Source organism: Arachis ipaensis, chromosome B6 (assembly GCF_059453495.1).
Source record: "Arachis ipaensis isolate K30076 ecotype BB chromosome B6, ASM5945349v1, whole genome shotgun sequence".
Classification (NCBI taxonomy): domain Eukaryota; kingdom Viridiplantae; phylum Streptophyta; class Magnoliopsida; order Fabales; family Fabaceae; genus Arachis; species Arachis ipaensis.
This window is the reverse complement of record NC_142441.1, coordinates 4,190,445-4,210,605: the sequence shown is the minus strand read 5'-3', so window position 1 is coordinate 4,210,605 and position 20,161 is coordinate 4,190,445. Positions and strand designations below refer to the sequence as shown.

Here is a 20,161-nt window from a genome sequence, read left to right as displayed (position 1 = left end):
CTAGGACATTCTCACCTGAATCACAATGTTTTGAAACTTCTGTCCCATCATCATCATTCACAGTCTCTATATTTTCATTATTTTTGTCATTGGACACTTCAGAACTCTCTTCTATCTCAGCCTCGCGGAGGAGAGTTTTTATCGTGCTCATCATGTGTCTGTTAACCTATTGCAAAGGCCAGAAACAACATAAATATAATCGCAAGATCACATACAAACTGTAAATTGCATATTTATGAATGCTCCTCTTTAGAAGATTTATTTCTAAATGTGAACACCACCTAATTAAACTTGCCAACTCTCCATTGAATCTCATTTCAAAGAAGGCCTAAGATTTTTCAGTGACTTTGGGTTAACAGAAAATAGAACAAATTAAGGGTTGGATTTGAAGTTATCCACATTTGGTGTCAAATATAAAACAAGAAGCAAAAACAGATAGTCAATGGCAATAACATCCACCTTCCTAATTAAAATAGTTTGGGAGTAAAACCAAATTCAAGCTTTCCCAAATACCATCACCAACAATATGCTCAGACAATTAGAAAGAGACATGATGTACTACCTCTGGGTTCTGAAGCAATTCAGCTATGTCAATTGAACATGAAGAGCATTTCATAACATTCTTTTGTGCTCGCAAGGTGCGCCCATCTTCGCTTCCCCTCTTTCTGATAAAGCTTTTGCCAGAAAAGGTTGTGGCCACAAGGAGTTGTCACAGGGACGCTCAACACCTTGCGACACAAGAGGCAAGCAAACTCTGCAAAATTAATGAAGCAAGAAGCAAAATTATATCAACTTAAGAATCTCATACATAGTAATAACTGCAAAGGCATCAAATCAAAGTGGTTTAAGAGATGGTTAAAGTCTTTATAGGAAAGTCCAAGGCAACATGTACCTTTCATAAGCCTATCTCTCTATTAAATTAATTAATTACAAGGATTTCCTAGTATCTTACTTGTATTCCCTTCTTACGCCAGCATTTCTCTATTCTATAAACTCCATCATACCTCACTCCGAATTGGGGTGCATAAGCAGATCGTTTTTCCTCGTGGGACCTGACAAAGATTGAGAACATGAACTAGGCAAAATATTTACACATAAGCACGAGACTCAGATGAAAGGCACGACTAAGACAATCCAAAAATATGAGCAAGCACGAGAATCAACTAAAAAGTTAAAATAGACTAAACCATTCACATTCACATAGTACGTCAACACAAAATAGAAGGAAACTTTGGGAGAAGAAATAAAAGCCAAGGCAATGAAATAAATTGATTTTATTGCATATAAGCAGAAACAGATTTGGAACAATAAAGAAGCAATGTGGATATCTTCTGGCAAAGGCGTGCATAGATTTGGTCAATCAATTACATATATTTTGCTTTATATCTTCGTTATAATCACTGACGTTGAAATTGATATCTGCATCAATGCCACGGAATTTGATCACAGCTCGATCATATGCCCTGAAAATTAAATCAAACTTACACACTAAAATTCAAATCCATGAAATATGTTTCATTAGCCAAAAAGAAAAAAAAAGAACCGATAACAAAATTACCTAGCTACAGCATGTGCTGTGTCAAATCCACCTATTCTTCAATCGCTGAGAGTGGGGTCATAGGGTGCATCTTCCAATTCAAGGTGGACAGAATCAGAAGCTCCATTCTCTGAATAGTCTTTGACTCAAACACATATTTTGCATCTTCAACCTGATGATAATTCATGATCAAATAATCACATTATTAGAAACCTCATGATAAGTTTTTTGATATAAAGGAGAAAAAAACACGTACTTGAAGGTCCAAGAGAAGAGGCACTTGAGTTTCTTCAACTTTAGCAGCCAAAAAGATGCAAGTGACAGAGGAAATCTCATTTAGAACAACTGAATTGTTAAAGAAAAGAAAAGAGGCATTGGGAAGCTTATTACCTGATCGAAGTCCTTGTTTATACTTTTTAGAATATGATCTGAGGGGTTTTGAAGAGCAGGACAAGGAAAACCATTGGAAGCGAAAAACTACATACAAGATGATGTTCTTATGATAGTATTATAGAAATGATGGGCATTGAAAATATGAACTAGTTAGTTAGTTGGTTCTTAGTTGTATATTAACCTGAATTGCAGCAGAAGCAAGTCCAATGTAAACTGTTTTGCCAGCAGAGAACAAACAGAGATTATCAAAGAATTGAAAAACTTCAGCACTAGGCTGATGGATTGATGCAATAACTGTCCTTTGAATGGCATCTTTATGATCAAGGGATTTAATTCTTTTCATGACATAGTAAGAGGCAGCAGTGTCAAGTCAGTTGGGGAGATCACTATAGCATAGTTTTTCCCATGAAAGACAACAGCAGCTAATCTTTGTATTTGCTTCCTTAATATACACCACCATAGAAATTCTGTTATAAATCAATATTTCATGTAGTTATCATTGTGAGAAAACTAATCTCTATAGAATTTGTAACAAAAAACATGTAGTATCTTCAAACCAGAAAATTAGTATCAGTACCAAGAAAGATAAGAACATGTAGATTTAAGAGCAAACCATCCTGTGGAGTCACGGCTCTCATAGTTCTTTATGGTATCCAACAGTTCAAGGGCTTCTAACACAAACTTCGTATATTCACTAAGTAAAAAGAAAAGAATAACAATGATATTTAGCACTTGAAGAGAATTTTATATATAGTTCATAAGTCATAACAAGAACTGGAAGGAACAAGAACATGCAAATTCCAGATAAAAAATCTTAGCAATTCAAATATATAGTTCATAAACAAACTTCATTCTATACCACAATCATAGAAATTTTTATGTTTCAGATTTCACAAATTACAGGAACATACAAAATTCATACCTTAGAATTTAGAAACTCAGTTCTCTGCAGCAGCAACAGCTGATTTGCAAACATAAGAGCTCTCCTGGATCGTATTCTTTGATTTTCAACTTCAAGCAAAATAGGGAAAGGACAGGGTTAGCGCTACGGATAGGGCTAGGGATAATGAAATCAGAACAGAGTCACAATGGAAGGGTTAGGGTTAGGGATGAGAAGGAGGCGAAGGCCTACCCGAACTAACGGTGATGAGAAGAGACGATGACAAACCTCTGGCGAGGAGAGAAGAAGCAGCGACGAGAGCGGCAGCAGAGGGAGCTCGTAAGACAAGAGCACGACAGAGAGAGCTCGTGCGACAATGGTGATGAAGGGAGCAAACGCGATGAGAGAGGTGGTGGAGGGAGCTTGTGCGACGCGAGCGGCGGCGGTGGCGCGACAGCGGAGGACGTCAAATCTTCGATGGAGAGAGAGAAGCCATGGCAGTAATCCAAGGAAAACGTAAAAAAAAAAAGGTGAAATGAGGGATTGAGACTTTGAGAGTAACATTAACCAATCCTTTATTTTAATATTTCCAATGGATTATTTTAAATTACAGACAGATTTTTTGTCTGTAATAATTTTATAAAATCACAATATTCTGTTTATTTAATTACTGACGGATTTTCTGTCTGTAATTATTTTTCACAAAAATAAATTAATTTTTTTGACAGAATTATCGACGGATTTTTTTTCTGTCTGTAATTTATGCTAATTCGTTTTTTTTGTTTTCCGACAAAAAATTCTTCTGAAATTCCATCTGTATTTCCGTAGGATAAAATTCGTCAGAAATATCTATCTGTAATAACTAGTTTTCTAGTAGTGACGATAAATATATATTATTGTAATTTAATATATTTTATAACTCTTCAAATAACAGATTATGAAAATAAAAAAAATTGAAAATTCTTCCTTTCTAAGATTTCTAATAAAATTATATACTAAATTTAATCATGAACTAACGTTGATTAAATTTAATTTTCATAACAAAAATGATAATAATATAAAATAAATATTTTTTAATAAAATTGTTAGAATATAATATATCACTTTTCGTCTTGTGTTAGTATATTTTTTATTTTTAAAATTTGATAAAAATTTTAAAAATATTTTTAAATTTTATTTTTATCCTAAAATTTTTTTATTTACATTAAATATACTCTTTATCACTAATTTTTTAAATACATTATTTTATCATAACGCTCATTAAAAAAACTCATAAAATATATTATTTTTATTCTTTTACTCTAGAGGGTCTTCCTAAATATATAACTATATAATACATGAGGGATGTGCCTTGTGACCGGTATGTATACACACATATATTATCTTTTTAAGGGATTTTTTTAAGGATAAAATATAAAAAATAATTAATTTCCGAAAACAAGATATTTGAACTTTAATTTTTAGAATGTGATTTTTTTTTTGGAATTAAGGGCAAGTTCGTCACACCTCCGACAAACTCTATATAAATTATGAAATTCGCCGCACTCCCGACGAATTTTAGGTTGGGTTCAGCATAGTATATAAAGGTGGTGGGGCTATTCTCATTTGTCCCTTTCTTTCTAAATCTCTCCTCCAAATTTATTTTGTTCTTTTTTTTCTGTCTTTCGACGTCCGTAAAGTTCGTTATCTACGACATCCTCAGTTTCAGGTCAGTAAATAATATGTTAGTTAGAGTTACTGTTTACATATTAGTTAAAGTTACTGGTTAGTGGTTGCATGTTAGTTAAAGTTATAGATTTACTGTTTACATGTTAGTTAGAGTATATAACATGTTAATTAGTTCAGCTTTTTTATGTTATTGTTTTCAAGTACAGTTGCTGTTTATTGTTTATAACATGTTAATTAGTATAAGTTGTTAGTGAATTCTTAGTTAGTTTAGTCAGAATAGTTAGTTTAAGTTGTGAATTATAAGGTAATTAGTGGAATAATTAGTTAGGTTAGGTTAGACTAGGAAGAAACATGATTATGGTTCAATTAGTTATTGATTAGGGTTGTTAGGGTGTTAGTTGATGGCCTCATGTAGTTGGGTTAAACTTTAATTAGTAAGTTTATAAAGTGATTAAGAAGTAAGGTAGACAATTAGCAGGTTTAAATATGTTTTTTAAGAATTTAGTTAATGTAAAAGGAACTGAGTTCAGTATATGTTATTTTATTTTACTAGAGTGTGGTTAGATGGAGCAGTAGTTATTGGGTTATGAGGATATGCTTTACAGATTGGATCAGGTTGAGCACATTGCTAGCAGACTTGATTGAGTGGTACACTTTTATCACTATTGTTTATTTTATTATAATTAATAAATAGTGAACTTGTTATTTTATGTGTTCGCCATCCTTTTTTTTTAATTTTTTGTTTCTGTTTGGTAGACGCCTCGGATCTTGTGCACCCAGCGGAATTTGATGACACGGCTGCCGGAGCAAATTAGGCCCTATCTCAAACGATCCGGGTTTGAGTATGTGGCCTATATGGTGCCTCGGCGCTGATAGAGAGGTGCATGCCTGAATCCCACACGTTTCATCTACCATGCGGGGAGATGACTATCACCCTGCAGGACGTGGCCTATTAGCTGGGACTCAAGATCGACGGTGATCTTATGAGTGGATACATAGGTGGTTGGGAGCAGCACCATCAGGGACGGACCATTGAGGACTTATGTCAGCAACTACTGGGTGCTGTTCTTGACCCAGATGACAGACAGTCACAGATCAAGTGGACTGTGAAGCTCACATGGTTCCACAACACGGTATGCAAGAACCCTTTATCACAGGGTTAATGCACTTGGAGATATTCGTCGTCATGTGACCAAATCGACGACCTTCATCCGCATACTATGCCCACTGTGGCCGTAGCATTTCTTCAAGCCAATTTGTGATTGCTACATTTTTGCTCCTTAGACGGCCAAAATAATGAGTGAACTCATGCTGCGACTTCGAATACGCTGCGTTAACCAGAACCTTCTTCAAGTCCTTGTTCTTGAAGTGAGTCATGAAGTTGGCAGCAATATGTCTTGTACAAAATGCCTGAAAGGCATGAGGTGGTTTCCATAAGCTTTCCTCGGCATTCAACGCACCATTAATTGATTTGTGTCTGTCTGAAATCACTAAGATACCGGGTTGTGGTGTCACATGTTGCCACAGATATGAAAGAAAGAACGACCATCCATCCTTCGTCTCACCCTCAACAACGGCAAATGCAATAGGCAAAATGTTTGCGTTACCATCTTGAGATATGGCCATCAGCAACGTCCTACCGTATTTACTATATAAGTGGGTGTCATCAATAGAAATAAGTGGCTTGCAATGCTTGAAAGCCTTAACACACGGTGAAAATGTCCAAAAAATCCGATGAAACATTATTGTGTCGGCAGAACCAGGCCAATGCTGTGTCACAAGTTGCACCCAAGTACCTAAAGACCCATTTTCAGTTAGCATATTGTAGATGGTGTATTTTTTAATAGCGAATAACCATAATGAAATAAATTTTATCGGGCAAGTGCATCTGCATAGCGAATAACCAACGAAGAAACTCGTTGTATGACTCCTCCCAATCGCCATATATTCTAGCAATGACTCTCTGTTTTGCAAGTCAAACCTTTCTGTAGGATGCCTTGTAACTGAAGTGATTCTCCACACCTCCTTACAGAATTCTGATGCTGATTGTTGGATCCGCTTAGACCATTGTGAAAATGTGTTGAGCAATCACCTTCGAATCCAACCTACGATGGTCTTGCCCCATCGAAGTTTGCATGCAAGTATGATGATTAGTGTATCTCATAACCTCCCACTTTTCTTACTTTCGGCAATATGATATGAGTATGCTCCAAGTACAACTGGGCTCGAACTGGATACACTGTGCATTATACCTCAACTGGTTATTCTCTACTATTTTGTATTCCGCAGCCCTCCTGATGCTATACCTTTTAACTGCCAATATGACTTCTTCCTTGTTCTGAAATTATTGTCCAATCTCAAACTCATTGCTTGGATTCTTTTTGGGGCCTCTATGGGTAAACGACCAATCTGAAGTCATTGCATCAAGATTCAACCTAGAGAGGTGATCTGGCCGGTCGTATGGCAGCTGTGTCAGAGTAATTTGTATGTCACTGTAGAAGTTCATCTCTTCTTCCTCGTTACCATCATCAGAAATTTCGGGTGGTTCATCATCAGCATCGTCTCCGTCATCGGGGTTAATTTCAGACTGATCTATCATCGGATCCTTGATAGCAAAACCCTTATTACTTTTAACATCGTCATCCATCAAATCAGTATTACGAACTTCAACATTAGATCCCTCTTGACTACCTTCAGGTGGCATATTTAGATCCACTATCATCCTTCTGATATTTCGTCTAACAGCTCCATTTAATGGACTATCATCGACAGTATCTGCAGATGATCCTTGGCCACCTAACTCAACGAGAAACACAAATAATTCCAACAGATGAACATTTGTTCATCGGTTGTTCCACGACCTTATAAGACATACATCCTGGTTGTCACATAAACAATACCTAATTCAAAATAACAGAAATATTTCTCACAACCGTTGTCTAATAAATATACTATCAACAGAGACAAGACAACTGTGATATACCTTTTATAAGACAAACTGCCATTTACTCCGGCTGGATGTCTGTAGTAAATATTTTTTTCGACGGAATGCAATATCAGATTCTTCAACGCTGTTAGACTCTTGACATCTGGTGTCATATAGGTAATTATCGGTTACCCTGATCTAAAAACGATAGAACCTTCTTCATCATATACTATTTCACTATCATAATGAATGGATAACAATGAATTCCTTGACATTGTAGAGAAAAAATGTCAACAATGAGAACGAAAGTGGAGAATGAAATTATAGTTCTCAGCTCCGCTCTCCAACAGGCATGCTTTTATTTTGGAAACCCAACTTAGAGTTTGTCGGGGGTGCAGCGAACTCCATAATTTATAGAGTTCGCTGGGGGTGCGACGAACTTGCCCTTAATTCCAAAAAAAAATCGTATTCTAAAAATTAATGTTCAAATATCTTATTTCGAAAATTAATTATTTTTTATATTTTATTCTAGAAAAAATCCTTTTTTAAGTGTATAAAATAATTTTAATTTCTTAAAATACATAAAATATCCCTCCTATTTTGCAGGTTTTAGGTCATCTAATATTTTAATAAGTATGAACAGATGATCTAAGCATCAACTCGTATTAAAAGAGTTACAATATACGTGGCATTAAAATGTCTTTTGTTATGCTTGATATTTTGTAAAATTTTGGTATCTTATCATGTTTCGAGAATGATACTTCACTTATCGAAAAAATGTAATAATAAGTACAATATTCTTGATTTAGCATAGAGTGTTTTAAGTAAAAGTCCTATCTTTATTATTTATTTAACCTGTTTCATTTTAGATTGAATTCTTTCTAAGTAAAAAAAAAAACAATATATAATACAATATTAAAATTTTTTTTAAATATATATGTACATAATATTTTCATAATTTTTAGCCGTTAATTTTAATTATAAAAAATATATATAATATATATAATTAAAATTAACAATTAAAATTTATTAAAACATTGATGTACCAGTATACTTGAAAGCTTTTCTATAATATAATACAATGCTATGTCTTATAAGACGTGTATTATCAATTTTTTAAGTATATAAGATAATTTTAAAAATTTCATCGAACCCCCAAGAAATCCCCCATTAATTTGCAATTGCATGTTCTGAAGTCCAAGATAAAGAAGCAGCAATATCTATATATATCAGTCCTAAAAGTCCAAAACTGAACCATGGCTGCTACAAGTGCTATTAGCATTGTGTTTTACATGTTCTCATGGTTAAGTCTTGTTGTTTTGATTTCACTCCTCAAGTACCTAATTGGCAAAACAAGAACAAATCCCAGAATTCAAACACCACCATCACCACCATCACTACCCATAATCGGACACCTTCACCTTATAGGCTCATCAGTAATACCAAAGTCATTCCAAGCCTTGGCTAAACTCTATGGCCCTCTGATTCAGCTTCGTTTAGGTGCCTCAACTTTCATACTTGTCTCCAACGCACAAGTTGCAAAACAAGTGTTGAAAACCAATGAAATCAATTTCATTAACAGGCCTCACATTGGGTCCTCCTCTGAGTACAACCTCTATGAAGGGTGTGATTTTGTTTTTGCACCTTATGGGCCTTATTGGAGGTTCATGAAGAAGCTATGCATGAATGAACTTCTCTCGAGTTCTCAGCTCGGGAGATTCATGCACGTAAGGGAACAAGAGATTAAGAAGCTCTTGAAATCACTTATGGTTTGTTCTAGTGAGGGCAGAGAGTGTGATTTGGGTTTTGAGCTTACTACTTTGACCAACAATATCCTATGTAGGACGGCCATGAGCACTACATGTCTGGACAAAGATAAGAATAGCGATGATGATGCTGTGGAGATTCATGGTTTGGTGAAGGAGTTTCTTGAACTTGGTGCCAAATTTAGCATTGGTGATGTTCTTGGGCCTTTGGGTAAACTGGACTTATTTGGGTATGGGAAAAGACTTTTGAAAACACTCACTAGATTTGACCAGATCGTGGAGAGGATCATGGAGGAACATGAGAAGAAGAATGATAATGAAGGAGAAACATGGGACATGATGGACGTTTTGTTGCAAGTCTATAGAGATCCAAATGCTCAAGTGAGATTAACAAGGAATCATATCAAGGCCTTCTTCCGAGTAAGTTCTTTTTTTTTCTTCTTGCCATGCATTTCATTGTAATTAATTACCCAAGGGTAAGCTAACAATACTCTCCAAAGATTTAACTATCCTTTTAAGACTACATTTGTTTACAAGAATAGGACATGATAAAACATTAAAAACAAGACACAAAAAATAGAGACACAAAATTTTGTATTTTTGTATTTTATTTGATGATAGACTAGAACAAATTATAAAAATTTAATTTATTCTCATTTTTTTATTAAAAATTTAAAAAAAATATATAATAATAAAAAAATAAAATTATAAAAAATTAACAAGAATAATAAAAAATATATTTATAAACAAAATACATTAATTTAATATCTTTTAACATAATATCTCTATTTATATCTCATCTGTTAAATATAATTTTTTTTTGTCTCTGTGTGCGTGTCTTAGTGTTCAACCCTCCTAAAAAATGCAGCCTAAAAGATTTAAGTGTTATTTTTGATAGATTTTTTTCAATTATAATTAAAAAATTTAGGCTTTTTTATTTTTAAAATTTAGTAATTTTATAATTTTTTTAAACAAATAATGAAAAAAGTTGTGAATAGAAATAATTTAAAAAAAATTTAAAAATTAATTTTGTTTTATTTTTTGTATGTACCTTTTAAATAATTATTCAAATACTACCTCAAAAATTTGAATTATATGCTCAAACCTTTTTTCAAAAGTTGTACACGGATAAAATTGAATCAAAAAATTAAATCATATCGGATCATTATGCATATATGATGAGACATCAAATTAAAAAAATATCTATAGTTCTAACTTTTAATTTCTTCGTGAAGATACTTTTTTTTTCTTCTTTTGATCTGTTTTACTTCAAAATATTATTCAATATTTTTTTAAATAATAAAAATAAATAACCGATAATAAAAGAATAAATAAAATAACCAAACATATATTTTTTATTTTTTTTAATTTTTTGATCGCATCTATCAGATTGAATTCGCAGATGTGATACCAATATCCGATATCGATATGTGATCTTATGTGTATATAAATCGGATCGGATAATACCTAATAGACCAACAGATTAGATATATTTTCAAACAAATTCAAACCGAATACAGATCAGATATGTGGGGGTGGACGGATCGAATTTTTTTTCTTTACTTTCTACTTTTGTCAAATACAAAATTACTTGTCAAATATAAAAGTATTTTGTTATTTATAGAAAATAAATTTTTTGGTTATATTTTAAAAACGAGTTTATCATGTAAGCAAGTAAATCTTTTGAAATATTTTTAGTGGTTTACTCAAATCAATAAAGAAGTCTAATGCACTCACAACTTGAAGCACCTTATAGATTAAGATTTAATATTTTTAATCTATTCATGAATTTATACTTTGCCGTTGACGTGGAGAAGATTATTTATGCCGACCCTACATTGGAAATTTTTTTAATCATCCTTGGTTTAAAAAAAAGTTAAATATTTTTTATTAGTGTTAGCAAAATGTAATTTTTATTTTTATTTAAAATTAATATTTAAAATTTATTATATAATAATTTAATCAAATTATAAATTATCTAATAATTTTCTAATATCATTCTACACGAAGGTAACTACATAAACTAGTATACGAGTCTTCACCAAATTTGAATTATAAATTTATTTTTAATATCAAACATAAATTATATTTATATCAATTTATTTTTAATCAAAATCAATTTTATAAAATTAATTTTATACAAATTCTTATTTATAAATTTTAATTCAAATACACACTAAATTTATTTGTGGTGCGTGGAATAATGCAAGGATATTTTCCTTGCGGGAACGGACTCCAGTTCAGTGTCAGTGCAATGGACCATGGCAGAGATCTTAAACCACCCAACAGTATTGAAGAGGTTGAGGGCAGAGATTGACGCAGTGGTGGGGTCAACCAGGCTGGTCAACGAATCCGACGTTCCAAATCTTCCTTACCTCCAGGCTGTTATAAAGGAAGCTATGAGGCTCCATCCAACGGCACCGTTATCTTTGAGAGAGGCTGCAGAAGATTTCAGCATCAATGGCTACACTGTGAAGAGCCAAACAAGAACAATTATCAATATCTACGCCATTATGCGGGACCCAGAAGCATGGCCCAACCCGGAAGATTTTATCCCTGAGAGATTCTTCGATGATGGGGTCTATGGTGATCATTATTATTTAAAGGAACGTTTCATTAAAATGAGTGTTAACGATTTCAGGTATATTCCGTTTGGGTTTGGTAAGAGGGGTTGCCCTGGAGCTTCTCTTGCTTTGACGGTCATAAATCTGACGGTTGCTGCGTTGATCCAATGCTTTGATTGGAGAATCAAAGGTGGAGATAGGGTTAACATGGAAGAAGGCTCCTCTTTTTCTATGGCATTGGCACAACCACTTGTTTGTTACCCTGTTACATGTTTTAATCCCTTTTCTCTGTCGGCTTAAATGTCTAAAATTACACATAAAAATATTTTTATGTAAAAATAAATAATAAAAATATTTTTATGTGACAGGTATGTAAATAGAATGTGTCTTTATTTGTTGTACCAACTACCAAGTTTTTATCAATGAAGTTGAAAATAAAATTCTTGTAAGAATTTTGTATCTTATTTTCATTGATTCATTTTGGGACCCTTACAATATATGACTTCAATTTATGTGATACAGTCTACCTTTCTCTTCTCTTATTTCTATTGAAATCAATAAAACAATCTCATATCCGGCAATTATTTAGATTAATATGTATGGATCTTTTCCCAAGGAGAAGGACTAAAACTTAAAACAATAGTTCTAGTTTGGCCATTACTTGTGATTTTACAATTAACAACATGTAAAGGAGATTAATAAAAAATAAAACACATGAATAGATTAATTATAAACTACTTCAAACTCATTTCTATATATAACAATAACAGAGCTTTCTTTGCATATGAGGACAACAACAGATGAATGTCAAAATTCTATTTGAGTTTGGATTTGGTCACAAGATACCTCAATAATTGCCGGCCTTCACAAAAAAGTTTGAATAAAATGCAAACACTTACATGCCTGTTGCCAAAGCACAAAACAAAACATATCAAACATAACATATATACTAGTAAATTAACCAAGTCTATCACCCTTCTAATTATATATGATAGAACCACATGATAACCTATATACACAACTTCAAGAAGAGGAAGTTTCATAAAATGGCTGGTGATTATGATTACAAAGATTATATTCAACTTTTCATGATATGGTTAATTTCCACAATCATAGTTAGAGCCATATTCAACAGAAAAAAGAACAAGTCTCATAACAAACCGCCAAGTCCACTGTCCCTTCCCATAATTGGACACCTTCATCTTCTTGCTCCAATTCCTCACCAAGCTCTTCACAAACTCTCAATCCGCTATGGACCTATAATGCACATTAAACTTGGTTCTGTCCCTTGTGTAGTAGCTTCCACACCAGAATCCGCAAAAGAATTCCTCAAGACTCATGAATCTTCCTTCTCAAACCGGCCTCGAAATCTCGCTGTTGATTATCTTACATATGGTTCTCAAGACTTCTCCTTTGCCCCATATGGACCTTACTGGAAGTTCATGAAAAAGATTTGCATGTCTGAACTTCTCGGAGGCGACACGCTAAACCAGCTTTTACCATTGAGGAGGCAAGAGACAGAGAGATTCTTGGGGTTATTGCTTAAGAGAGGGATGGCTGGTGAAGCTGTTGATGTTGGAGGAGAACTCTTGAAGCTTTCGAATAACGTTATCTCGAGGATGATCATGAGCAAGACCCATATGGAAGATGATGGTGAGGCTGAGGAGGTGCGGAAGCTGGTGCAGGACACAGCAGAACTTACCGGGAAGTTTAATGCTTCGGATTTCATTTGGTTCCTCAAGAACTGGGACTTGCAGGGTTTTAGAAAAAGGGTTGAGGAGATTCGGAACAGGTTTGATTCCATGATGGAGAGAGTGATCAAGGAACATCAAGGGGAAAGGATGAAGAGGAAGAAGGAAGGAGAAGATGGTGAAATCAAAGACCTACTTGATATATTATTGGACATACATGAAGATGATAACTCTGAGATACGTTTGACTAAAGAGAACATCAAGGCCTTCATCTTGGTAAGTTTCAGATTCTCGTATATATAAAAATTATATCTAGAAGCATTAATTTTTGAACTTACCAATTTCATTTTCATCAATATTGCAGGACATATTTATAGCAGGAACAGACACTTCAGCATTAACTATAGAATGGGGTCTAGCTGAGTTGATAAATCACCCTCAAGTGATGGAGAGGGCAAGGCAAGAGATCAAAACCGTGGTTGGAAATAATAGGATAGTAGAAGAATCAGACATTGTCAACCTTCCTTATCTTCAAGCTATAGTCAAAGAAACACTGAGAATTCACCCAACAGGTCCAATGACAGTTAGAGAATCATCTGAGGATTGCACCATATGGGGCTACGAGATTCCGGCAAAGACACAATTGTTTGTTAATATTTGGGCTATTGGAAGGGACCCAAATTACTGGGAAAACCCACTGGAGTTCAAGCCAGAGAGGTTTCTTGTTGAAGAAGAAAGTGGGAAGAGGCAGTTAGATGTTAGGGGGCAACACTTGCATATGATTCCATTTGGGAGTGGTAGAAGAGGATGCCCTGGAACCTCACTAGCCTTACAAGTAGTGCAGGCCAACCTTGGTGCAATGGTGCAGTGCTTTGAATGGAAGGTTAGCGGCGGTGGCAGTGAGATTGTTGATATGGAAGAGAAACCAGGGTTGACTCTTTCCAGGGCTTGTCCCTTGATTTGTGTCCCTCTGCCTAGGCTTAGTCCCTTTCCATCCATGTGAAATAATATGGCGGCTACAAATCTTGAATTTCCATGTCAGTGGCCGCTTATCCATAAATACGCCTTTTTTTTAGAAGAGAAAGTTTAGGAACTAGCAATTTTTTTTGTATTTTGTGGTTAATATTTAATTATAAAAAAAAGTAAATAATTTTTTATTATTAAATATAATTTCACATCATTAAAAATATTATTAATAATTAATTGATGGTTACAAAATACAAAAATTACTAACTCCTAGTACTTCTCTTTTATGAATGTGATGTGGCATTAGCTGGGGGAGGTTGGATCCAAAGTCAATAAATGAATGGTTTGAATTTGAGAGATTTGTTACATACAGAGGGATTGGATCCGAAATTCACGGATAATAAATAAATAAATAAATAAAAATATATTAAATATTCGTTTTGATCCGCAAATATATTTTATTATACCCGTAGATTTAATCTGGTAGGTTTGATAATAAATAAATAAATAAAAATATATGTCAATGAATTATATCTCAAATTAGAAGTGCACATGGGCTCGATGAAGCCAGGTTTGATGTGATTCAGATCCAATTCGAAATATACACCGAGTCTATTTATTAGATTCGAACCTGACCCTAAATCCGATAAAACCAATACACTTTCGGGTCACAATTATATCGGATAAAAACCGGGTGAAAACCGGACCGTTAACATTACATTACGTTGATATCTTCTTGTAAGCTAGCATGTAAAAATATCCAAATTTCCAAGACTTCAACCATTATTTAACATGATAAAATTCACTTAAAAAAATATAACAAGAACCAACCCTTCTTTAAAATTAAAGTATAACCACAATCAATACTAAAGCAAAACCACAATCAATACTAATATTGTCTAATAATACCAAATATTTAAATCAATACAAATAACACAATATTATGCATTAGTCTAAAGTCTTATGCATTCTAAACATAAAACATTAACTTATAGTCTTATAATGACTAATAACACAAAATATTAAGGTTTACAATACTTAAATTCCACATAAGAATAGTCATGATCCATCACTAATAACACAAAATATTAATTGTGTATGATGACCGGGCCACCAGGCTGACTTCGGGTGACCCGAGCCATGGCCCGGACCCGACCCAAAATAATGACCGGGTCTATTTTTGAGACCCTTATCCGACCCTAAACCCCCGATGAAATCACACCAAATCAACCCCTAAAGTGTTCGGAACCGAGTCGGGCCTTCGGACCGGGCCGGATCTGTGCACCCCTATCCCAAATGATATAATTTTTTTATATTTATCTAAAAAAGTTGTCGTTCAAGTTTTTCTGTATTTGATAAAAAAAATAAATAAATAAAAATATATTATTTATTAAATTTTTTAATTTTAATTTTTAATTTTTATCATTTAAAAAATTAACGTTAAATAACTTTTTTGAAGTAAAACATGTCAAAAAGAGGAGAAAAAAAGTTAGAAGCGATTTTTTTTAATTTGAAATATTTTATATCTACGTATCCCATTTGATTTAATCCGTAAATTATTAAATTGGATCAATGAGTAAAAAATATTAACCATGCTACTAAGTGTATATTAAAATTACTTATTAAAATTAACCAACAGTATATAATATATTTTAAAATATAAAATAAATATTAAAAATAAATTAAATTATATATATTCATACATAAATATATAATAATAAATTTTAATATAAAAATATTATTTAAAAAAACAAAATATATATATCTAATTTAATTTTTAAAAAATATTTATAAGACAATAAAAATTAATCTAAAATAGTTTAAAATTTTTTATTTCGTATTCTTTAATTATTAGTAAAATAAATGAATAATTTTATACACAATAAATATATAATTTACATATTATATATATAAAATTATAAATAATAAATTAAATAAAATAATTTTAAATGATTGTCTCTCTAAAATTATTTATAATTTTTTAATAATGCTAATGAACTTGATATTTTGGCTACATCCCATCTGATTACGTCTCTATGTGAGAGCTTACTTTAGAAATCTATCTGTTTTCGAAGAAAATTTAATGGAAATGTAAAACGGTCTAGACGAGCTATTCAAGTGAATGATTCAATGCAAGTTATATATAAGATGATATCATATATGGAAATTCTTAAACAAAATATGGCAGACTTACAATCCTACATTCAAGTGTTGTTAATTTGCGCAGTTTCTACCATCTTCATTGGATCCATAATACTAAGAAAAAGAAAGCAAAACCATTCTTCTTTGCCGCTTCCGCCGGGTCCAAAAGCCCTACCAATCATTGGCCACCTCCACCTCCTCTCATCAACACCACACCAAGATTTCTACAAGTTCTCAACCCGCTATGGACCCATCATTCACCTCTACCTCGGCTCCGCCCCTTGCGTCGTGGTGTCCACCGCCGAGGCAGCTAGGGAATTCCTTAAAACACACGAAACCTCCTTCTCCGACCGCCCCGCGCAGACAGTGGCCATAGAGACCCTAACTTACGGCTTCAAGGACTTTTTGTTTGCCCCGTACGGACCTTACTGGAAATTCATGAAGAAGGTGTGCATGTCGGAGCTCCTCGGCGGCAAAATGCTCCATCAGCTCCTCCACGTGCGGCAGCAAGAGACAAGGAGGTTCCTTAGCGTGTTGGTGAAGAAAGGGGTGGCTGGTGAGGCCGTGGATGTCGGGGCACAACTCATGACTCTCTCCAACAACATTGTTTCAAGGATGATTATGAGGCAGACGAGTTGTGGGGACGGAGAGAGTGACGAGGAGGTGGTGAGGAAGCTGGTGGCGGACACGGCGGAGCTGACGGGGAAGTTCAACTTGTCGGACTTCTTGTGGTTCTTGAAGGATCTTGATGTTCAGGGATTCAAGAAGAAACTCAAGGAGATTCGGGTAAGGTTCGATGGCTTGCTGGACAGAGCGATTGAGGAGCATAAACATGAAAGTAAAAAGAACAAGGGTGAGGGTGCAAGGGATATACTTGATGTTCTTCTTCACATATCTGAAGATGAAACCGCTGATATCAAATTGGATACCGAAAACATCAAGGCCTTCATAATGGTATGTCCATCCAATATCCATATATGTGCAAGTAGCTAAAATTTTGTTTAATTATTTTCATATGATTGGGACCTATCATGGTCATGAATAGTGAGAAATTGGAAGAATAATGAATCTGATTACTCTGTATTGAGATTTGATAGTTACTAGCTTGGACAAAACTGACTACTTGACTCGTACATGTAACTAATTTGATAAGTACATTTTTACTACTAGCACCACAAACACTAATAGTTTTCTTCACATTAATATTGTTAACAGTAGTAATTAATGTCAACTTTGTAGGACATACTTGTGGCAGGGACAGATACAACGGCTGTGACAATGGAATGGGCGATGGCAGAGTTAATGAAGAATCCAGACGTTATGGAGAAAGCGCGTCAAGAGGTGGATTCGGTGGTTGGAAAGAAGAGGATTGTTGAAGAATCGGACATTCCCAACCTTGCTTACATTCAAGCCATTGTGAAAGAAACACTAAGGCTTCACCCTGCAGGCCCATTGCTATTCAGGCAGTGTTCTAGAAGGGCCATAGTAAATGGTTACGAGATTCCAGCAAAGTGTCGGTTGTTCGTGAATGTGTGGGCCATTGGTAGGGACCCTAACCACTGGGAGAATCCGTTGGAGTTCAGGCCCGAGAGATTCATTGGGAAACATATGGATGTAAGAGGACAGCAATATGAGTTGATTCCATTTGGGAGTGGAAGAAGAATGTGCCCTGGAATCTCTCTGGCTTTGCAAATTGCGCATGTCACTCTCGCTGCCATGATTCAGTGCTTTGAATGGAAGCTTCATGATGATGAAAAGATCCTTGACATGGAAGAGAAGCCTGCTGGAATTGTTAATCCGAGGGCTCACCCTCTCATTGCTCTCCCACTTCCAAGGCTTAATCCTTTTCCTTCTATATCACAAGATATATAATCCTATAATGAACGATATTATGCAAAATTTAAATTATTAAATTAGTAATGTTCTTGTATGGATACCTGAGGGGAGAGCTCGACTCCTGGGAATCTACGCCGAGTTGTTATCTTCGGTGCCGATCTTTGAACTTTGTGGAAGTCCGAGCTTTACTCCGAAGGGATGTCCAATTGCGCGGAGCGTGAGCAAGAAACAAGGGAGGAGTGTACCTGCAAAGGCACTCCGAAGCTTAAGTCATTATTGAGAATTCAATGTATCGTTTGAAGATAAAATATCATACCTTTATACGTGAGATAAAATAGGTCGGTTACGTTTCTATTGATCATCTGAATTGAAAAGCAATTAATAGGTTTTAATAAATGATAATGACTGGTCGGACGTTTTTATTCCAGGATGTAGTCCGTTGAGTCTGATTGTAACGTATAACGCTGAGTTATAACATAAAGTGCCGAGTTATAGTGCATAATGCCGAGTTATTGTATATAATGCCGAATTATGACATCGAATTTGTAACGGCCGTATTATAGCCCCCAAACTTAGCCTGGCTATATTTTGATAAAGTAGGTTGAGCTTTTTTAGTTATAACTCGGCAATTTGAGTTATAGGTATGGAGCCCCCAGATCAACTTACTTTATTAAAATAATAAATAATTTGAATTTCAGACGTGATTTGAAGTTAACGTGTATTGGAAAGTGTAGTAGTCATGTCATTGATTGTGCTTTTGATTTTTCCAATGTAATTTTAAATCGTTGATTTAATAGATGCAACGATTAGGTTTTTCATGGAACTGAATAGTTAATTTGAATAGTTGCTGAGACGATTTTGATAAAAGTGAATTGGTTGGGCGAGAATATTGAGTTAGTTCACCGTTGTTTGGTGATTTGATTAAGTTTGATTGCGCATGTGTAAACGATGCGACTTTGAATTGAAGAGTTGTCGCGAATGGATAAGTGTTTGTACTTGTATGCTATGTGATTGAGTTTGTTGACTGTTGATAGTCATAGTTCAGAATTGAAGATTGAGTTTGATTGCGCATGTGTAAACGATGCGACTTTGAATTGAAGAATTATCGTGAATGGATAATTGATTGAAGATTGTGTTTGATTGCGCATGTGTAAACGATGCGACTTTAAATTGAAGAATTATCGCGAATGAATAATTGATTGAAGATCGTTGATACAGATCTGATGATAGTTGATATAGATTTGACAATAACTGATAATGATTGATATAGAAACGATAATGATTGATATAGCTCGGATAATGATTGATATAAATCTGAAAACAGAAATAAAAGATATAGATTTGAAAATAGAAAAACAGATATAGGTCGGCGAATAGAGATAACAGATATAGGTCGGCAAATAGAGATGACAGATATAGATCGGCAAATAGAGATAACAAATATAAATCTGCAAATAGATATGATAGATACGGATCGAAAAATAGATATAACAGATATACATTGGCAAATAGAGATAACAGATATAAATCGGCAAATAGAGATGACAGATATAGATCGGCAAATAGATATAAGAGATGTAGATTGAAAAATCATATATAAATCGGCAAATAGAGATATCAGATATAATTTGGCAAATAGAGATATTAGATATAAATTGGCAACTAGAGATAACTGATAAAGATCGGCAAATAGAGATAACAGATATAAATCGAAAAGTAGAGATGACAGATATAGATCGGCAAATAGAGATATTAGATATAAATTGGCAAATAGAGATATCAGATATAAATT

At 34.1% G+C, this 20,161-nt stretch overlaps 4 protein-coding genes and 1 long non-coding RNA gene across 5 annotated transcripts; 3 read left to right on the top strand and 2 right to left on the bottom strand.

Annotated features, from left to right (window-relative positions):
• Positions 1–670: 670 nt before the first annotated feature.
• Positions 671–1,386, bottom strand: LOC148554445 (uncharacterized). Its single transcript, XR_015885989.1, has 3 exons — positions 1,369–1,386; positions 953–1,052; positions 671–754 (listed from the first exon to the last, which is right to left on the bottom strand). It is a non-coding gene; the product is annotated as an uncharacterized LOC148554445 (long non-coding RNA).
• A 203-nt stretch (positions 1,387–1,589) lies between these two features.
• Positions 1,590–2,568, bottom strand: LOC107647914 (cyclin-D3-1-like). Its single transcript, XM_088491377.1, has 4 exons — positions 2,508–2,568; positions 1,928–2,014; positions 1,794–1,831; positions 1,590–1,709 (listed from the first exon to the last, which is right to left on the bottom strand). The coding sequence occupies exons 1-4, from the start codon at positions 2,566–2,568 to the stop codon at positions 1,590–1,592; spliced, it is 306 nt and encodes a 101-aa protein (XP_088347503.1).
• A 5,991-nt stretch (positions 2,569–8,559) lies between these two features.
• On the top strand, positions 8,560–12,204 carry LOC107645439 (3,9-dihydroxypterocarpan 6A-monooxygenase). The gene is made up of 2 exons (XM_016349462.3): positions 8,560–9,590; positions 11,381–12,204. Exons 1-2 carry the CDS (start codon positions 8,661–8,663, stop codon positions 12,032–12,034), a joined length of 1,584 nt encoding a protein of 527 aa, XP_016204948.1. The 5' UTR covers positions 8,560–8,660; the 3' UTR covers positions 12,035–12,204.
• Positions 12,205–12,735: 531 nt separating this feature from the next.
• Positions 12,736–14,508, top strand: LOC107647913 (cytochrome P450 93A3-like). The gene is made up of 2 exons (XM_021103752.2): positions 12,736–13,701; positions 13,790–14,508. The coding sequence occupies exons 1-2, from the start codon at positions 12,736–12,738 to the stop codon at positions 14,426–14,428; spliced, it is 1,605 nt and encodes a 534-aa protein (XP_020959411.1). The 3' UTR covers positions 14,429–14,508.
• Positions 14,509–16,444: 1,936 nt separating this feature from the next.
• LOC107645438 (cytochrome P450 93A3-like) lies at positions 16,445–18,704 on the top strand. The gene is made up of 2 exons (XM_016349461.3): positions 16,445–17,487; positions 17,773–18,704. Exons 1-2 carry the CDS (start codon positions 16,522–16,524, stop codon positions 18,403–18,405), a joined length of 1,599 nt encoding a protein of 532 aa, XP_016204947.1. The 5' UTR covers positions 16,445–16,521; the 3' UTR covers positions 18,406–18,704.
• The last annotated feature ends 1,457 nt before the right edge of the window (positions 18,705–20,161 follow it).